The sequence below is a fragment of the Peromyscus californicus genome, unplaced genomic scaffold (genome assembly GCF_007827085.1).
Source record: "Peromyscus californicus insignis strain IS unplaced genomic scaffold, ASM782708v3 Scaffold_10__1_contigs__length_136768540, whole genome shotgun sequence".
Lineage (NCBI taxonomy): Eukaryota > Metazoa > Chordata > Mammalia > Rodentia > Cricetidae > Peromyscus > Peromyscus californicus.
The window spans coordinates 62,691,968-62,713,245 of NW_026294391.1; the positions used below are offsets into that span (position 1 = coordinate 62,691,968).

General features: G+C 37.3%; 1 protein-coding gene across 1 annotated transcript; it reads left to right on the forward strand.

The window, feature by feature from the left end:
• The first annotated feature begins 6,186 nt into the window (after positions 1-6,186).
• Lpar4 (lysophosphatidic acid receptor 4) lies at positions 6,187-19,877 on the forward strand. Its single transcript, XM_052734737.1, has 3 exons — positions 6,187-6,699; positions 9,795-9,892; positions 15,982-19,877. Exon 3 carries the CDS (start codon positions 16,063-16,065, stop codon positions 17,173-17,175), a length of 1,113 nt encoding a protein of 370 aa, XP_052590697.1. The 5' UTR covers positions 6,187-6,699; positions 9,795-9,892; positions 15,982-16,062; the 3' UTR covers positions 17,176-19,877.
• Positions 19,878-21,278: the final 1,401 nt, after the last annotated feature.

Consider the following 21,278-nt stretch of genomic DNA (forward strand, 5'->3'; position numbering starts at 1 on the left):
TTTTTTGTGTGTGTGCTTTTACTTTCAATTTATTTACTTATTTTCTTGGTTATTTTTTTGAACCTGAAGTATGTGCCTTGTAGCTGACATCTAGGTAGATTTTTTTTAGTCATTTTGTGATGAGATCTTACACTGTAGTTCAGGTTGGCCTGTAATTCACTATGCACCTCAAGGTGTTCTCAAATTTAAGGCAATTCTCCCTCCTCAGCCTCCTGAGTGCTAGGATTACAGGCATGTTATTATTCATATTTTGCTGAGAGTTAAGGATTGAACCAAGACCTTTGCTTGCTAGACAAGTCCTGTACTACTGAGCTATATCTCTAGCCTAGGATCTTGTCTTGTAATTCAGTCTCACAATTTGTCCACTTGGTTTGATTTTGTACTCAATCCTATTTAATGTTATTGCTAACATCATTATATTTTTGCATGACACTTTACCTTTTTATATATATATCTTTTCATTGTCCTAAAGGGCTACTTTCTAGTGTACTGTTTTCATTTATGCCTTTTGTGATTTTTTTACTGCATTTTTCTTTTATGACTGTTCCAAGTTTTCCAATATATAGCTTATACTCAAATCTACCTCATATTTTTACTAAACATAATTTTAGATTACTGAGTTTTGATTGGTAGACCTATTCGTTAGCATTGTTATATTAGGTAACCCTCTAGCTTTTCCCCACATACACCCACCTCCCCCACCCCAGTCCTCACTACCATCTTTAAAAGTCAATCTGTGATTGGAGGGGAAAAAGCATCATTGGTTTTACCCAGTTCTGAATGCTGTGAATCAAAAACCCAACCCACTGGACAGGCAAGATGTGGTACAAATGTTGTAGGGGTGCCCAATAGCTTTCTGATTGAATTTGAGGTCTGCTCCATGGAAAAGAACCCATGTAGTGGTATCTGCTCTGCCCAAGACCTTGGCCAGAAGGAGGTGGTGTTTTTTACCTTCATACTTGACCTCTTACAAGAGAGGTAGAGAGGAAAGACGGATCACGTGGTTCCTTCTTTCTTTTTTTTTTTTCCTTTTTTCTTTTTAATAAGCAAGATGGCTCAGCGTTTAAGAGCACTGACTGATGTTCCAGAGGACTTGGGTTCAATTCCCAGGCCGTCTGGTGTCCAATCACGCCAGGATTTAAACCAAAAAAAAAAAAAAGAAGAAGAAGAAATCACGTGACCCCTTTCTCCTCTCTTCTGAGAAGTCATACACAAGGTAAGAAGCACCACCTCCTTCAGGCCATATAGCCCAAGGTCTTGGGTGGAGCAAATACCACTACAGACCCATGCCTTTCAGTGTAAGTCTGGTTAACAAGCCAGGTCTGAGGAACTTATTACCATTATTTAACTAAACTGAAATAGCATCAGACTGCCTTCTCTCTCTCTATATATATATGTATATAACCTTAGACAAAGGCTACTCTGAGCCTTAATTTGAGAAGCCCCTCTTTATATTGGATGGCTGTGAATGCCAGGACTCATGGCTTCCCAAGATGCTGAGAATCAATGACTTTTGATGGTTTAGCTGTAAATAAGAAGTGTACAGGAGTCTGAAGATAGGGTGAAGGGCTGTGAAATGCCATTCTCTAGACTCAACACAACCATTGCAACTCTGAACTCAAAACAACTGCCGTTACTTTCATTGGCACATGCAAGATAGTCTTTGTCAACAATCAGTCATGGAGAGGGGAGTGGCTCACAGCACCCCCACACTTTACAGTTGAACTGTTGGCTGTTGGTAGTTTCTGGGAGAAGTATAATCATTGTTAGTGTTTGTGTACCCACTGCTGAGCCTATAAGGCTCCAACAGATACCTCCAAACCCATAGTCACTCAGGTGGCCCTGGTTAAACTCAGTGTGTTTCAAAACCAAACAGACATGAATGTGTGAAAGGGTTTTGTAAAGAAGCTAGAGAGAGGAGTAGGGAGGTGAGAGTATTAGTATGTGTTATGTACATGTGTAAAACGATCAAAGAACAAATTTAATCAATAAAAATGTAAAAAAAACCCTTATATTGGGTTTAAAAAGAAGTCATCTCTCATAACATATCCTGAAGGGTCTTATTCTTATTTTATTTATTTATTTATTCTTTATTAAGAAATTTTTTATTCATTTTACATACCAACCACAGATCCCCCTATCTTCCCTCCTGCTGCTCCACCTCAGCCTTTCCCCCACAACCCCCTCCCCAATCCCTCCTCGGAAAATGTAAGGCCTCCCATGGGGAGTCAGCAGAGCCTGGTATATTCAGTAGAGGCAGGCCCAAGCCTCTCCCCCTGCATCGAGGCTGTTCAAGGTGTCCCACCATAGGTAATGGGCTCCAAAAAGCCAGCTCATGCACCAGGGATAGATCCTGATCCTATTGTCAGGTGGCCCCTTAAGCAGACCAACTTATTTTTATTCTTAACACCTTTGAAAAGTTCTTCAGCTACACATTCTGGTAGTGATATTTCTCAATTGCTAGTGAACAGTTTGCATTACAAAGGGTATATTCCTGATATTTGTTTCTGAACAAGGTCATATGGACAGAGATCTGAATGCTTTATCAAAGGAAAATGCAATTATGATGATTAAGTAAAAATGATCAGAATTCAAAGAAAAATTAGTAGCTATGTGAGTCTTAGTAAATTACTTGAACTTTCTGTACCTTATTTTCCCAGGTATAAAATAGGAAAAATAGTACTTACACCATGGAGTGTTGTACACATTGGGGAACAGAGTATCAACTCACTTCTTAAAATATTGCCTGGAAATGTTTTCTATTTTCATCATCATGATTATTATTACCTTGAAATATTTCTAGACTCTATCAAGCATTCAAGATTGCCATGCTCTTTCTTACGGTGCTTCTGAAGCTCATTTGCTATGGCTACCAACTAAGCAATGGGAACTTATTAATGATACTCAGTTATGGAGAAGAAGGGCCCAGCTGTTTGATACACAGCTAAGAGATGAAGGTGACCCAGTACGAAGGATGGGATTTTAAAAAAAAATCTTCCAGAGACTGCTTGAAAATCTTTTTCCTGTTCTTTCAGAGATGCAGGGTCTTAAATGAACTGGTTGGGAATCTGACCTCTTGATCCCTTCCTCCCATTGAAACAAAAGAAGACTATATACAAAAGAAGAATGCCTATAGGGGTCTTTGTTTTCTGAAAGGTCTCAAGGTATTTGTGAAAAGTTGTGTAGCTAATTAATGCAAAGTTAGTAATTAATTGGCTTCTTTTTCCTAGAACACTGCTTAGGGTTTTGTATAGGCACTATGTTTCTTTGGAGATTTTGAAAGTTACCAAAACTGCTAGTTGGACTCTAATCCATAGGCATAGTAAAAATCCTTTGGTTCCATTTGTACTGTTTCTAGGGAAACTAGCATGGTGTTGAGCTGCTGGTACTTGGGGTGAATTCACTCAGTCCTTTGATATTGTTGGCAGAAATAAAAATTGATTTCAGTTTGGAGTGTGAAGGTCTTAAGCATCTGGTTGTTTTGATTTAAGTGTGTAAATTCCCAGTTACATTTTTTCCCCAAACAGATAAAAACAGATAAACTTCCCAGATCATTTTGGAAAGCACGTTTTCAGTGAATATTCCTCCTTCACCCCCTGTGGCACAAACATCAGCAACTCAATGAAGGCCTGTTTTAAAGGATATTTTGGATTAAGTTGTGTGGCTGTAAACTGAGGCTGTTTGGAGAACATCCTGAAAAAGCTTGCATTTCCCCCTTCTGCCTTTCAAATACGAAAGCAAGCAAGACAATAGTTTGCAGTATGTAAGGGGGATGGTAGAGCTTAAGTTGTAGTTTCTTCTCAACAGGACTTTTTTTTCTTTATGTGTCTGTGCTGTTTGGCCTAAAACAACACCTTAATGTGGATTAGTCTGAAAATGTATGAAATAACATGGGTTTTCAGCTGAAAAGTTAAAAAAAAAATCGAACAGTTGCTTTAGCTGATCAAGAGAAAAGGGGTAAGGAAGAGGGAATTCTGTGAATGTTAATTTGCAAATAAGCAGATATGGACCTTTGGATTTTAAATTAGGAGAGATCAACAATATATTAAAGTGTCATGCAAATAAATCACATAAAGCATATGGCATTATGTCTGTAATAAATACCTTGAAAAAAGTCTGTAATACTATCAGGAATAGAATTGGGTATATGGCCTGAACTAAGGATCAAGGAAGAGTTCCATGAAAGCATGATTCCTGGGAAAGTATCTGAAAGAATTAAAGTTTCGAAGGAACTATTATGAATGAGGAGTGTATTCCAGTCAGAGGGGACAAGAATTGGAAATGTCCATGGTGAGAGAAATTAGGAATGATTTTAGGAGATAGAAATGAGTCTTTGAAGCCAAAGTTTAGACAGAGAAAGAGTGATACTCTGTGAGCATGTGATAAGTAAAAGACCTTCTGAGAAGTCATTTGGGAGAGTAACCAGAAAGACACTTGCATCCCATAGGGAGAAGTGAAGGTGGACGAGATGGAAGAGTGAGGAATATTTATCCCAAGGGAGGAATGGTACTGAGCTGGTCTTCCAGAGAGACAGCGAGAATCACAATAGATTAAAGCTTAGATCACTCAGTGCTACAATAGCACATTTCCTGAATGGCTCTTCTCCTTACCTTTCTTTTTTCTTCACAACAAGGCTCCTTATCTCCTGTCATCCCTCGTTTTCTACATTTGATCATTTCTCACAAACAGCCTGGAAAGTTATCCCTTTTTGTTTTTTGTGTTACTTAAGCTCTGGTCATCCATGAGATCCTATTCAAACCTCACATTATCTGGGAAGCTCTTTAGCCCTAACTCTGGAGTTTTGTTTTCCGTCTCTGACCTACTGCAGAACTCACCTGCCCTCTAACTACTTAAAGAGGTTTTTTTTTTTAAATCTCTTTGGTGTCTCACTACTTTGCCTGCCTTTTTCCTTCAGCTAGAGTGTGAAGTTCTCTAGGAGAGTGACTTCATTTTTAACTATCCAAGGTTGGTCTAGGCCCAGAGTAAACAAGAAGACAAGTTGTGAAGACACAGTCAATGCCAGCAAGAGATAGAAATAAAGTAACCTGAGATAGGCAGAGAGGAAGAGAAAGCAGGACTGTGGGAGGGGAAGCTATAGAACAGTGAATTTTCAGCATCAGTTACAAGTAGTAAGGCTAGTGTCAGCTTCACAATGACTTGTTACATACAGGCCTAGGTGGTTAGTAAGGGGAGCTCCAAAACAGATCTGAAGAGAAAGTGAGGATAAACAAGCAGGGAATGTATTTTATTTGAAATTTAGTTTAACTATGTGGATTGGCGTTATAAAGCAGACACAGGTTCCCCCATTCCTCTAGGAGCATGGCTCTGCCTAGAAAAAAGGAAGCAATTTATGTCTGCCAAGGGGTTTCATTCCTAAGAAAGGGTAGGGCGTTGCTGTTGGTGGTGATGTTGGCAGTGTGTGGAGGTAGAGGAGAGAGGATGGTGGGGGGTGCTGGGTGTAGGAAAAGGCTAGCAGTCACTGACAAACAGATAAGTTTCCACAACAAACATCAGGGAGAGGGATGGAAAGAAAGAAAACTGGGTGAGGTGAAGGGAAGCAGTGTGGTTGACCAAGGCAGTCCGCCTATAAGGTACAGAGCTCAATCTAGGGGAGATGTGAGATAGAATTGAAGATAACTGCTCACTGTGAACAGATTGCATCTGTACTATTTATTGTCCTTTTAGTAAACCTCTGGAAATTTCATGGCAGTTAGACTTCTTGTCAGGCAGATCTTTAAGAGAAGTGACTCTGCTTTTGCTACAGAGCACTCCCTGGATCATGTAAGGCAAGTGTTGGAGCTCTGGGACCCCAGTGCCTCTTCACCAGGACAGCCTGAGGGCATTTTTCTGGCTTAAGTAAGTGACTATAGTATTGAATTAAATTTTGTTTTGGAGAGTGACAGCAATTTAATTATGCATACTGTAATAACCATACATCTCCCTTTTCCATTGCCTTTTCCTCGCTCTCGTCTTAATTCTTACTAATAGTGTTGTGATTGTTTTAAACAAGTAGGAGCAAAAACGGGCTGCTCCTCCCAGTTTGGAGTTTTGTCTCCTCCTCCTCCTCATTAGAATTGTAAGAGGGTAGCGGTCCCGCAGAAAGACAGGCACACAAGCTTTCTCTGTGAATTAATTGGTCAGGAAAGACACTTTTTATATTGTCAAGTGGCACTTAAGCCACTAATTCTTGACTGTGAAACTGCTTTTCCTGGGCAATGCTCTTTAAGGAAAAACTTCTTCAGTCCAGCGATTGGTGACTAAGGGAACTATGAAGCACAGGGGATTGGGCGGGATCACGGCTCCTAATAATGCCTCCTTATCCAATGAAAAGCATTTCCTATTGAGACCCCCAAGAGTTCCCCGGCGGCCCTCGGCTCCAGCAAGGACTTTGGGCCTTTTCTTGTGTCCTGTTTGTTAAAGGCATGCGGGCTACAGCATTCAAGAGGGCTAGTTCTTAACAAAGGGAAAGAGATAAATGTAAATAAGCTCACATTTTCAGAATGAGCGGTTTGCAGTAAGGAGCTGCGGCAGCCCAGACTCTGCTCCTTTGGGCTGGACTAACCTTTCCCTGTTTTTTTTTTTTTTTTTTAATGGATAAAAATATGCACTTCCAAAGTGCGAGTTGCCCGTTTACATGTTTATTAGCTAATTATCCACAGGCATGAGCACATTCTCTCATCTAGAACACTCTTTTTTGGGGTAAGTCTCTTTGAGAAAGATTTGATTTTGGCGTTTTGGGGGTGGGGGATGGTGTAACAAACTTCAGTCGAAACATTGATGCTTTGAGTGTTTGGGAAAAGAAGTTAGACTTCAGCTCTGAAGTACTGAACAAGGATCATCGTGTTGAATGGTAAAAAACAAGAATTTCCATTGTTTTGGCAATATTGTTTCAGTGGAAGAGAGACAGGATTTTCAGACTGTTGTTTCATGTAAACACAGTCCTAAAGAGCTGATTGAAAATCACAGGGTAGAAAAAGTTAGAAAGTCTTTTGGCTAGCGTTGTATTTCTTTGGTTTACAAAAGATTGTGAGCTAACGTGGCTTTTATTATGATGAGGTTTCTTCTAGTAAAACTATACACTACATGTCTTTGATGCTTAATTGATTTGTGAAGAATGTAACATTTGCTATATTGAATAATTCATGAACTTATCCATAAAGGAAGAATCATGTTTGAATGAAAACTTAATTCTAGCATAAATAGAATTTCCTATTGTATGTGAAATTAATTGCTATTTGCCATATAAATGCAGCACAATGTGACATCTTTAAAATTCTTTTCTTGCATATTCTGAATATTTTAAATATTTTTAGTGAAAAGATGTGTTGAATTAAGTAGTAATGTATGTTAGATAATTTCTGTTTTGGGAGGAATACAGCCTTGTAATTTATTATGATTTCTGTGTGGAAAAAGACCAGAGAAACTGAGTAATTAGTTAGAGCAAAGCTTGGTGGTGTTATTCATTTTGCTGCTTTATGAAATTATGCCATCTTTCTTTTTCCTCAAATAACATAAAACTTGTAACATCTCAAAATGGAACTTATCCAGTGGCTTTGTCACATGTTTATTTTTCAGAACAGAATTCCAACAGCTTGCCTCATCAAAATAGGTTATAAATCCCTTTTCCTTGTCACAAATGAGAAGTTGCACTCTTGCAAAGGATGAGTTCAGCTGATAAGCCTCATGGCTTCTACATTCTAAAGCACCTCCTGCTGCCAATCAGAGAGAGATGTGAATGAAAGGCTTTGGGGAACAATCAGGGCAGCCTTTCAGAATGTATATTCTCTAAGTTAAAGAGAAGACTGGGAAGATGCCTCATAGCAACACTCAGGCCAGGCTGAGACGAGGTTTGATCTATTCAATTCCCTTTGTGGGAGAGAATGCACTGAACTTTGCTGCCCTTGCTGTGATTTGGTCACTGCCTTTTATTCTCTGTCTGTCTGTCATCTTATACACTCTGTTCTTGGCCTTTTGGAGGGAGGAAGAGAAAAACCTCTAATTGTCAATGTCGGTACTGAAAATTGGAAACTTTGTAGAAGGCCCACTCAGCACTGGGATTCCAGTCTCGGATTTCAGTGGATAAACAATGATAAGAACAGTGCATAAGAAGTTTATTGATTCTGTGGAGTTATACTGGAGTAGGCTCTTAGCCCCATATTTTAAGGGGCAAGGTGATCAGGTAGGAGGACTAAAGAGTGGAGACCTCCACAGTTAAAGTTGATATGCCTGTTGAATAGGCAGTACTGAGGATCAGGAAGATGAAGGCATTAGGAAGGCTTTAGGATGTAAATGTCACCTTGCTCTGTAATTCTAAGTTTCTGGCAGTAATTAATACCATGTATTTCTGACAATCAAATAAACCTAGCAATTATTGCATTAGGACTAATAAAAATTAATGCCTCTTACTACAGACTTTTAGTTGTGTGTGTGTGTTGTGTGTGTGTGTTTTGTCATGACAAGCAGAAACAGGTGAAAAGAATTGACAGACAGGAACAGCCTGTGCAGGCACTACCATGGCCCCAACTGAAGGTTTCTTTCAGTCAGTGCCAAATATGGAACGTGAAGAGAAACTGAGGCCCATAAAGTAACTTCGGCTTATTATCTCACATGTGATAGGGATATTGAATCAATAGCAATTATCCAAACTCTGGGTATTTAACCTCCCAATTTTCTTCTGTTCCAAATAAGAGTCTTATGTATAGTTTACATCAAAAAGGAAGGCCCATAAAAGGAAGAAATGCTAACATATCTGTTTTCTTTTAAAGCAAACCAATAAAATAATACTGATTTCATTTCAGGAATATTGCTCTCTAGAGGACAATTAAAATCAATTCTCTTTAGTAACATGGTGATCTCTGTGTCTTTTAAGTTGTTGAACAGTCTTATTTGTTTTTTATATGAAAATCATTTCAGGGGAGTTGCTGTGTCATTTAGCAGTCTGCCTTGTTTTAGGGTACCTTTTGTTCAGAAGAGGGTGGGCCCTAAGAATAGTATCAGTCTGGACTAGCAGATAATTCTGCTCTCCAAGTACTACACACAACGAGTAGAATCCAAATGTAGGTGCCACTTGTAAGAATTCCAGCATGGTGTCTTATCTTGTTTTATATGAGCATGTTGTGCAGAGTTGTGATTTTCACTGTACCTATATGCCATGTTAGGTATATTTAGGAATCTTCATGAAGACATGTGATTTTCAGTAAGTATGCAAATACCTAGTAGTGGAAGCCTTTCTCATACAGTTCAGGAGGGAAGGAAATTCAATGGAGGTGACAGGCTAGAGATAAAGCAATGGAATCCTCACCTGTTGTCCCAGCCTTCCTTCCTTTTTCTTTTGTCCAATCATAGCAGTTGTTGTCAGAGGACAAGAAAGGAAAAGGAGAAAGACAACAACAACAACAACAACAACAACAACAACAACAAAACATATCAATAACTTTAGGCCACCAAAGAAATCTTTGTTCATTTGTTTTTTTTTTAAATGTATGGGAGTGGGATTATTTTCATGCTTTTTTACTAGTTATCTTTAAATGACTTAAAGTTACTCCTATGAATTTTCAGCTTCAGTAAATACCACTAATACGATATATCTGCAGCAAGGATAGGCTTGGAGATTAACTGCTAGCTTCAATTGTGTTACAATGAAATCAAAAACATCTAATATCATCTGGAAATAAGTTGGTTCTTACACACTCTGCTTTATATTATGTAATAATTTTTTCTACCTTGTAATCTTGCTATACAGTTTATTGAGAAACTTTCTTTATGGAACAGTATTGTGATATTCTATTCCACAGCTCTCAATTAAGGAAATCCTTGATCGTCTGCCTTCAGAAAATTCATTGATTATCCAAGTCTCAGAAAAATTTGGTGCCAGAATTTGGTTTGAACTAATGTGAGTACCATTGTTCAGATTTCACCTTTTTTCATTTTATTCTTCAATTCTTTTTGTAACTAATGCTTCTATATTATTACAGATCATGTGATTCAAAGTTCCAGAAAAAATAGAGAAAGTAGTGGAGTTGTGGTTGTTTATTATGATCCAGGCAATTTTGTTGAAGATGAATGTTGGTTCTTTCATTCAATCCTTCTTTGTCATTAACAGATAGATGGTAGATGACAGATAGACACATGATAGGTAGATAGATAACAGATAGATGGTAGATGATAGATAACAGATAGATGGTAGATGATAGATGATAGATAGATGATAAATAGATAACAGATAGATGGTAGATGATAGATGTGAGGCATGTTTTTATTCATATGGTCATTACTAATACCCAAGCACAGCAAATGAATTTGTGTTCAAACTGATTAATGAGTTGTGTGTTGCCAGCTGAGTCCTGCTGGCATTTATGAGTCTTGCAGAATTTGGAAATGATATCTTTTAGGAACACCCAATAGCATTCTGTAAATGTCTGGGTCTTCTAATGAGATGAAATATCAAGTCTTAAGACTCTAGACAATTTCATCATATTAGATTGTGCAATTTCTCTGTAGTTTTCTTACTCTATAACTAGGTACTAGGGAAAATTCTGCTTTAGTAGTTCTGATGCAATCTTTGATCCCATCATATTGATCACTAGACCACAATATTACCTAAGGGTTCACCATCAGGTGAAGGGTTAGTAGGAAACATTAGTTCTTTTGGTGAAAAATAAAAATATGTGACTTTAGTTACTGATTGGATTGGATTCTGCCATTTCTTGATGTCTTCAGATGAGTTGGCTTGGGGTACAGAAGAGCCTTAATACTAGTGAAAATCAGGCTCTATATAGACAAGCCATTCAAAAAGAGATATTAATTTATCAAAAATACAAGATTGATATGGCTCCGAATCAATCAGTGCATAGGAACATCAATTGGAACCAAGTGTGACCTATGCCTGTAACTTGGCCTACACTGTTGCCATTAGGAATTTTATATGTTAATAACCACTTATTTGAGGAGGACAAGAAGAGATGTAGTTCCTATTGCACCAGTCTTGAATTCTATTTTTATATTTGTGTAGTTTTAACTTTGATCCACTGCTACATGTCTATAGTCAAGGACACAATAAGCTTTACCTTACCCTCTGTCAGCTTTCATAAGCTTTGACCAGAGCAGAAAAATCAAATGCTTTAGGAATTACAAGCACTCTGACTTGAACTAACCTCATTAAAAATGGAGCAAAGTAAGACAATTTGAGTATACTTTGCCTTCAGGGCTTTAGTTTACTGGACTCTGGACTGTGTTTGTCTGGGAACAAAGTATGACAGGGCTTTCTAGAGTATTAGATTTATGTCAGAATTTTAAATTTTGTTTCAAAAGAACTTCTGGAATTTTAGCAGGTTATGAAGTGATCTATGCATTTAATAATCCTTAGAGGGGCCAAAAAGGTGACTTTCCTTCCTTTAGTGGTCCCCCAAATACCAAATATGGTATATGCCATTATTATTAGGCATCAAAAATTTTAAAAAAAAGTAAAAGTGTAGAAATTATTATGAACACTCTGAATGGGTTCTGGTAATCAAAAAGTTAAAAAAAATTGATGGATACATTTTTGTTTTTTAAATTTTATAAAATATTTTATTATCTATTAATTGTATAAAACAATTTCTCTTTTTCATGAATATATAAAACATTTTGATCATATTCACCCCCATTACCTTCTCTTATAGTTCTTCATGTTGGTCCTTACTCTCAGATACCTTTTTTTTAAATTTTTACACTCTATTCTGCTTGTGTGTGTGTGTGTGTATGTATGTATGCACGTGTGCACATCTGAATGCCATGGTGAATGTGGAAGTCAGGATTACTTGCAAGAGTCAGTTCCTTCCTTCCATCATATGGGGCCCCGGGGATTGAACTCAGGTTGTCAAGGTTGATGGTAAGTGCCTTTATCTGCTAAGCCATCTTGCCGCCCCTTTCAATTTCTTCTTAATCAACCTCCAGCTGACCTCCTTTCTGACCACTATCAATGAAAATATGTTTATCTAACAATGATCTCTCTTTTAGTACATTATGTTGGAATAATTGGTTATAAACATCTTCGTAAGACAATAGTCTGATGCTGCTCACAGTTAAAGATATCATTAACCATGTAGGCTATTTTTCTTTGTTTACCTCCTTGAATACTCAAGTGTTGACCTGTACATTTAGTGGAAAGTATGTTAGACATTCAGGAAAAAAGAAAACAGGCCTTGCTTCTTGAATATTTTTTTATTCTTCTTCACAGTCACCTCAAGAGGCAAATACTGTTCTCAGTTTTACAAACAAAGGATTTCTCTGTTGAGTGAATTGTGCATTTAAGGTTTCAAACCCAAGGGGGAACTTTTTGAGGTCCAAGAAATTAGCAGAAGGATACATTTCTAATACAAAGTTAAAGATACCAAAAAAATCCAGTTAGAAATTTCTAGTCATGCTTGAGAGGAACAGACTTCTATAATGCTCCTTTGTGGAAACGCTGGATACCAACAAGTTCAGCAAACTACTCTTAACACTGTTGAACCTTCCTAGCCTCAGCTGTGAGGCTCAGGGGGAATGTTTATACAAGAAAGAGAAAACAGTATAGCCAAGTTACAGAGTGAACTGGTGTCTGAGTCAGAAATAGACTTCTCTGCTTCCAGTGCCACACCCTCCCTGCTAGACAGCAAAGGTGGCGTGTGTTCACTATGAATAGGGCCATGGGGGCAGTGTCCCCATGCCCTCTCTTTAGGAGGGAGACTGTACTGCTTTCTTGTCTGTGGTTCTTTCTCTTCCATAGGTTTTGCATACCCAAAGCAACAGAGTAGAAATGCCGTGAATTTACAGACTGACTCCTGTAGGTATAGTGTGTATGTTCTGGGGGGATATAAAACTGAAGTACAGTGATGGATGTATAAATCAACTTGATTTAATCACCCTATATTGTAATGATATTAAATATGTATTGATTCATCTATAAATCACGTTGCACTCCATAAATATAATGCAGTTACTATTTATGATTTTTAAATCTAGAATAACGTAAATTAAGAGATAAAGTAAAATGATTGTATTCATGACAAAACTGAATGTGAAAGTAGAATACAAAACTCAACTATTCAGAGTACTGTTGAGGAAAGTACAAAACAAGACATAGCCAGGGAGCTAGCAGCACTCTGGGCATAGATATAACCACGAGGTGAAACTGGGGGGCGGGGGGGGGGGGGCTCCGGGAAGAGGTGAGAAGCCTTCTAATGTGAAATCCTTTACAAAGTAAAATAAACTTGCTGGCAGTGCTTATTGCACAAGGTAGATGCAAGAGATTATGAATGAAGTCTGGTTTTAATGTTGTGGTTTATAGCCTCATAAATTCTTAAATGTATATGACTGTGTTAATAAGAAATTATTTCTTTCAGTGTCTTCTTGGTTTCTTCCAGCAATGAACTTTAAAAATTGTAAATAGTGTTATTGTAACTGAGTCTTCTGGAATAATAGATAATAATGGTATTAAAATAGTGAGTGGAATGACTTGAGATTGAGAAGTTTGGCATTCACAGTTTTCTTCTACTGCATTGAATAACATGGGTGCAAATAAAAACAGGAACAACAAAAACTTGTGTCTGTAGCCATGAACACCATCGATTGAGATTTTTGAGGTTCTGTCTGTTTCAGCTGATTGTCTTCAGTGTCCTTAAATACAGCAATTGAAAATTATTCTTCCATCTGGGAAACCTGGAAGGGATAAGATAAAGTAGTGAGGATGGGATCAGAGGAACCCCTCTCAATATTCTTAATACAAAGTACATGGCCTGGAAAAGTCCAATTTTCCTTACCTTCTCTTCCTCTCTTTCTTTCCGTACCTCTCTTTGTCTTTCTCTGACACTTTATTTCTCATCTCCTTTTTGACTCTCCTGCCTATTTTTATTTATTCCTTATCTGGACTGTCCCTTTTGGACTTTACTTGGTCAAGGTCCCTACTATACTTTGCTTTTGTTTATCAAGGTTGCTTTGGGGGAAAAGTTGAACTAGACTTGTGAGATGAAATGGCCAAAAAAGAATATGATTTTAGGTAAATGACTCCATAAAGACTTATTGAATGACAAATCAGGATCGTAAGTTCCGATTGTAACTCAGACACTATTAAAGTGATAATCCTGCGCGTTTTACCCCATATTATGGAAGTCATCACTCCCTTTGGGTACTGCAGTGAGTGACTTTTTCTCAAGCTAAGTATTTTTTACCCAAATCAAACACTCATTGAGAAGACTTCAGTCCTCTGTATTTCTAGCAGATTTATCCTCTATTCCCTTCCCTGAGACATACAGAGGTCTGTTGACTTGTTTCCTTGGTGTCTTGAAGGAAGAGTGAAAAGGAAATCACTTCAGAAAACAGCTGCTTGTATTTTACAACTTAATCATGTGAAAATCCATTACTGGCTATGTCAGGGAACAAAGGCCACTTTCATTTCATATTCCCACTCAAAAGAATCATTCAACAGTTACTTATCCACAGTGTATTATGGGGCACATTTGAAAAACAGACTAGCCAATGGTAGCTATTAAGCTAGGAGAAAGTTGGTAAAATTTCTACATGTATCTTCTAGCCCTGTTGGCCTAAATATTTAATTAGACAACTGAGTTAATGGCTACTGCTCATGAAAACTGTATTGGAAAAAAAGCCTCTAAACGGTCAGATCAGATTTTGTAGAATGAGGTATGGGGCAGCTGTTCTGGAGGTCCTCAACTTTCATATCCCATCTGGAATTTTTGAGATAGGGTCTGATATTGAGAATGGTCAGAATATATAGACTAATCTGACCTAGAACTCACTCTGTAGCCCAGGCTGGCCTCAAATTTACAGGAATTCTCCTGCCTAGGCCTCTCCAAGTGCTTGGGATTATAGGCATGATCCAGCACACCCAATTGCCATTTGTGTTTGATGAGAAAAGCTGATGCTGACCAGGGCCATTTTAGCAGATGAATGCATGGATATATCGGACAGGACATGGAGTGGGTGAAGAAAAGGAGCATTTTTGTGCTAGGCTTAGGGTATGGATGGAAAGAGAACTGTGTAGTGTAGAGAGAAAACGATGGATTGGATATTTTAATCTCTTCCTCAGGATAGCCATGTGATGGGACACAGTGAAAACATTTATTTATTTTAATCTTGAAATTTTTTTCATACATTATATTTTGATTACGTTCTTTTCCCTTCCCCAATTCCTCCCCAATTCCCATCCCTAACCACCCAACTTCATATTCTTTTTCTCTTTAAAAAACATGGAGGCCATTTTGTATTGGTAATGTAGTGAAAAACTTAGTTAACAGATTTAATCCACTGGGAGATCATGTCTTTTGAGCTTCTGTTTTAGAATTAAAAGGTGAATCAATAAATCCTTTTAATAGTTTATTGATAAGTTTTTAGAGTGTGTACTGGAGGCTTCACATCTACCTGCTGTCTCATACAATAGAGTTAATAATCAGATAAGGTATTTTAGTAGTATTGGAGAATAAACAGTACAAAGTTGAGTAACTTGGAAAGTTAATGGTTTAGGAATCAAATATGTGCTTTCTGGTTTTGAATACATTATTTACATTCTCTTCCAATTCTGACATTCTGTAACTGCTGTGGGTTAAGACTCAGGTTCTAAAATTCTGTAAAATGATAATTCCCTATTTTTACCTTATGGTGTTCTTACAAGAATCAAATAAAATATGTATTTTGAAAGTTGAAAATGGGCCTACAAATTCCACATTAGTAGCATCTTAGCTATCAGGGATTCTTTAATTTTTTTTCCCCCTTGAGTAATATTTCTTAATCATGTTCATTGCAATGCTATGTTTATTGTACTGTGTGATCTCTTCTGCAATATGTCCTTTGTAGTATTATTTACCTGTGGTATATGATCAAAAAGTATTTGTCAAGTCTGATAGAATGTGTATATTTTCTTGTCTGGATGAGCAGTATATATTTTATTCCACAGAAATCTCGGAGGGAAGGCAGGTTTAGTGACTAATTCTATCTTGTCTCCTATAGGAAGAAAACGTTCTCTACTGGTCCTTAAGCTCAGAGTGGTGAACCCCTGCATCTAGCAGGCTTTCTGGGAAAAAAAAATCCATGGGTGACAGAAGATTTATTGACTTTCAGTTCCAAGATTTAAATTCAAGTCTCAGACCCAGGTTGGGCAATGCAACTGCCAATAATACTTGCATTGTTGATGATTCCTTCAAGTATAATCTGAATGGTGCTGTCTATAGTGTTGTGTTCATCCTGGGTCTAATAACCAACAGTGCCTCTCTGTTTGTCTTCTGCTTCCGCATGAAAATGAGAAGTGAGACTGCTATTTTCATCACCAATCTGGCCCTCTCTGATTTGCTTTTTGTCTGTACCCTACCTTTCAAAATATTTTACAACTTTAATCGCCACTGGCCTTTTGGTGACACCCTCTGTAAGATCTCAGGGACCGCATTCCTCACCAACATCTACGGGAGCATGCTCTTCCTCACCTGCATTAGTGTGGATCGTTTCCTAGCCATTGTCTATCCCTTCCGATCTCGTACCATTAGGACCAGGAGGAATTCTGCCATTGTGTGTGCTGGAGTCTGGATCCTAGTCCTCAGTGGTGGTATTTCAGCCTCTTTGTTCTCCACCACTAATGTCAACAATGCGACCACCACCTGCTTTGAGGGCTTCTCCAAACGTGTGTGGAAGACATACCTGTCCAAGATCACCATATTCATTGAAGTTGTCGGGTTCATCATTCCTCTGATATTGAATGTTTCTTGCTCTTCCGTGGTGCTGAGAACCCTCCGCAAGCCTGCAACATTGTCTCAAATCGGGACCAATAAGAAAAAAGTGTTGAAGATGATCACAGTACATATGGCAGTTTTTGTGGTATGCTTTGTACCATACAACTCTGTTCTCTTTTTGTATGCCTTGGTACGCTCCCAAGCCATTACTAATTGCTTATTGGAAAGGTTTGCAAAGATAATGTACCCAATTACCTTGTGCCTTGCAACTCTGAATTGTTGCTTTGATCCTTTTATCTATTACTTCACCCTTGAATCCTTTCAGAAATCCTTCTATATCAATACACATATAAGGATGGAGTCCCTGTTTAAGACTGAGACACCTCTGACCCCAAAGCCTTCCCTTCCAGCTATTCAAGAGGAAGTTAGTGATCAAACAACAAATAATGGTGGTGAATTAATGCTGGAATCCACCTTCTAGGTATGAGAATTGTCTTTCAGGTTCAGCTATGGTGTCTCCTATGATTTTTCCTATGCTATGAATAAGAGGAAAAAATTGAAGCTAATGATGCCGAAAATAGATTAATGTACCAAATACAGTCAGATACATTTGTTTGAACACTTATTGTACATATTCTGTTTTGTTCAGTAATTATAGGTCAAGTCTAATTACAGCAACTAAAACAGATCATCAGATTCTTTTGTTGAGTTGAAATTTCATTATATAAATGACCAGTGATTGTTTTTGACTTTTAATGATGTGAGGGTTACTTTAAAACTTAAAAAATAAAGACATTCCAGTGATTTTGGTAATTGGGTTGGGCCTATAAATATAGAACAAATTCAGGGATTATTTAAAAATGTTTGTGTTACTACTGATATATACTGTTTTTTTTTCCTTTTTTGAATTATCACGGAATTTATTTTACTAAAAGAACTTATTTTTCCCTAATGTTAATAGGACATGTTGAGAAAGAGAAATGTGTTGAATTTAAAAGGATTGTCAAATGTTATCTAGATTATGAAAACAGAAATAAAGTGTTTGAATGAATATGGGTGGGAAAATTTGGAAAATAGACAACATTTACACATATATAACCACAATTAGTGTCAGCTTTTAAAACTTTCTTCTTAAAACAATACTAGAATTTTCCTATGAAATTGCTAATCTTGAAAGCTGCTACATATGTTCCTGGCGGGTGAAAAATGGAAAAAAAAATCATAAAATTACAGTGTCAATTTAAAAAACTTTAAGCAACACTACATTATTTCTTAAAACTTCCACTTATCCTTTGCGGGGGTGGGGACTCGCTTGTAGAAAATATTTATTCTTCATATTAAATGTTGGGACACAGTACGGCCACAGAGCTACAGTATTTGTGCCCAGGTCGGGAGCAAGTTGAAAAGAGAAGTGAACAAAATAATAGCAGCAAGATCTTTTATAGCTTGTTAGTGTTTTAGGTAGGGGTTAGATAGCGGTAACTTTGAAATATATACTCTTTACTGTTAGATTATGGAGCACATTGTAGCCAAGGTGCTACTGAATTTGTGCTCAGGTCGGGAGCATATTGAAAAAAAATGTATATAATGAAAGAAACAAACAGGAAAATTGTCAATAAAAAAATTTACAAAACTAGAAAAGGGAAAAAAAATAACAAATAACAAAATAGTTCCTAACACATGCGTCACTGTTTTACTATTTTTGAAGTTCCATAAATTTAAGAACACTATGCCATTTTAATAAACATTTTAGCATAATTCAATTAGAAACCTGCTAAAAGTGTGTCTGGGACAGGACTGAATTAGATAAAAATACATACCTTCTAAAACAAACCCTTACAAAGCGAATAAAAGGAGCACTTCCAAATTTAGGGTGTACACTTTGCGCATCTATAGCATTTAACAAGTGCTACAATTGTTAGATGATGCAAGTAGGAAAAGCTAAACTGCACCAAGTTTGAGAGGGAATGAATCAAAACATCATTTCAAATTTATGAAAGGAGAAGAATCCTTTTTGTAACGCAAATAACAGAAACAAAAATCTTTGCAATTTTAATTTTTCTGATGTATAGTAAATTTACCTTAAATATGCGTCAGTCTGTTTTAAAAAAATGTAGAAAATGTGGCAATTAAAACATGCTCAGAATTTTAAAGTAAATTTCCAGGAATAACCTATCTTATATATTGCTGAACTTGTGCCAGAGAGTGGTTAAATTAAAAAAAATCACAGAACAATGATGAAACGGTAAAAATTCTAAAGCAATGAGCAAATTCTTGAAATTCCTTAATCTGTCTTTCTATCTGGTGATATGTAGGCTTAAAAAAATAATAAAAAATTAAAGTAAAAATCAGTGAGCACAATGAAACTTTAAAGACTGTTGAATTTGAGCTTGGGTTAGGAACTAGCTGAAAAAAAAGTTGCTAAAACAATAGAACAATAGTATAAATGAATTCATGTTTTAAACTCCTAAAAATAACTATGCATTATATTGTTTTGCAAAGAAAGGTAGTAGTTGAAATACATAAGGCTGTAGGCTCAGACAAAAGTAGGTTAGGTTAGATGAAGTTCAGTTGTTAGGTTAATGTTGTAAGGTAAAAATAGTAATCAAAGGATGAAAATTTGTTTCCTTCAGTATTCTTTCTTCTTTCTTTTTTGTAATATTGAACTATATGTGAATTCTTTGTACTCTTAGCTGTTAAAATTCCAGGTTGTTAGGTTAATGTTGTAAGGTAAAAATAGTAATCAAAGGATGAAAATTTGTTTCCTTCAGTATTCTTTCTTTTTTTGTAATATTGAACTATATGTGAACTCTTTGTACTCTTAGCTGTTAAAATTCTAGAATTTTAGGATTATAGTATCAAATCATTGAATTGGATGTTAGCTGAATTGACATAAATATATTTTAAAATCATTTTTCTTTAGTATAATTTTCATGTTTAATGTTGCTTACTTTTTAATATTTCACTTTATTTTGGTTAATTTCCATTTTATATTTAATATAACTTGCTAGTCATAAAAATGGTGATGTGAGTAATGTAACCAACAAATTGTAATGTGTACCTGAATGTAAAATGGAATTTATTTTACATTTACAAATACAGGTAATCCTTCAGCTGTAATTACAACCTGCATTTAAATGTTTATTAAATATAATAAAACGTTTGGATTATTAAGCCATTATACTTTGGTTAATTATGTATTTATTCAATTTTCTGTTTTTAGGGCACTCAAAAGTATCTATCCTTTATCTTCTTTCCATCTTTTAAGAAAGAACCTATTAAAATGTTTGCTATCAAGTTACTTTAGAAATTTATTTTTTAGGCTGTCCGTCTGAAGACTAATGCAGAACTGGCAAATGAAAAATTCCTGGATGACTTTTCAGTCATAATGATGTAAAGTATTTACTCCCTCCTTTGACTTTTCTGACTAGGCCTCAATTTTCAATTGACCTATCCATGGTTCCACACTCATACATTCAACTCATGTTAGATAAAATACAATTGGAAAGTAATTGTATCTGTACTGAAAATGTAGAGACATTTTTATCACTGTTTTTGTAACAATACAGTATGAAGATTATGTAGCATACACACTGTCTTTGGACAGACATGATTTTAAGTTGGGCAGGTCTTCCCCGGAATGGCTGGTGCCCAGGGATGGAATCTAGGGGCAGGCCTCTCTGGTTATGAGCCCAGGCACTCACCTCTTGTCCAGATGGGAGGTCCAGGGCAGGATGGGACCTGGGGGCTGGTCTCTAAGTCTCAGGAAGTGGCTGGGGTCTTGGGAGGATGGGCGTGGGGCAGGGCGTGGAGACTGCAGGGTCTGCTGGGGGTCTTGGAGAAGGGGAACCTTCCTGGTGGGGGTGGAGGGGATCCTGCCTGATGGCCAGAACCTGGGGCCAAGTTGGGCCGGTCTTCCCTGGAATGGCTGGTGCCCAGGGATGGGATCTAGGGGCAGGCCTTTCTGGGTATGAGCCCAGGCACTCACCTCTTGTCCAGATAGAAGGTCCGGGGCAGGATGGGAGCTGGGGGCTGGTCTCCAAGTCTCAGCCAGACGTGATTTTAAATATGCTGTAGGATGTGTGGGTCAAACAAAAAATAAGGACTTGACTATACTTGGATTTTAGTATCCATGTAGCATTCTGTAACCAATCCCCCTCATTCCAGAGGATACCAAAGAATATCTGACTATATTTGTGGTTTCAAGCCAAGCTGACTTTAAAAAATAAATTATTTATGTGTATATGTCACGTGTAGGGGGATCCCCACAGAAGCCAGGAGACAACATCAGATCTCTTAGAGCTGGGCATCCAGATAGTTGTGAGCTGCTCGGTGTGGGTGTTGGGAGATGAACTTGGAGCCTCTGGAAGAGCACCAAGTGCTCTTAAATACTAAGCCAGGTCTCCAGCCTCCAAGTTGTAGTTTGAATCTGATCTCTAGGGTTTGGTGAGATATCTAAGGACATTGACTGTCAATCCTGGTGAAGATAAAGGCAAAATGGCTGCCTGAGAACTGAGAGTAGAGTGAGATGGATTGATAGCTGGAGTGGTGGTAGTTCTAGGATGGTAGCACAGGGAATTTCTG

Excerpts from the sequence above, each read along its gene's own strand:
- Lpar4 (XM_052734737.1), top strand. The coding sequence starts at position 16,063 with ATGGGTGACAGAAGATTTATTGACTTTCAGTTCCAAGATTTAAATTCA.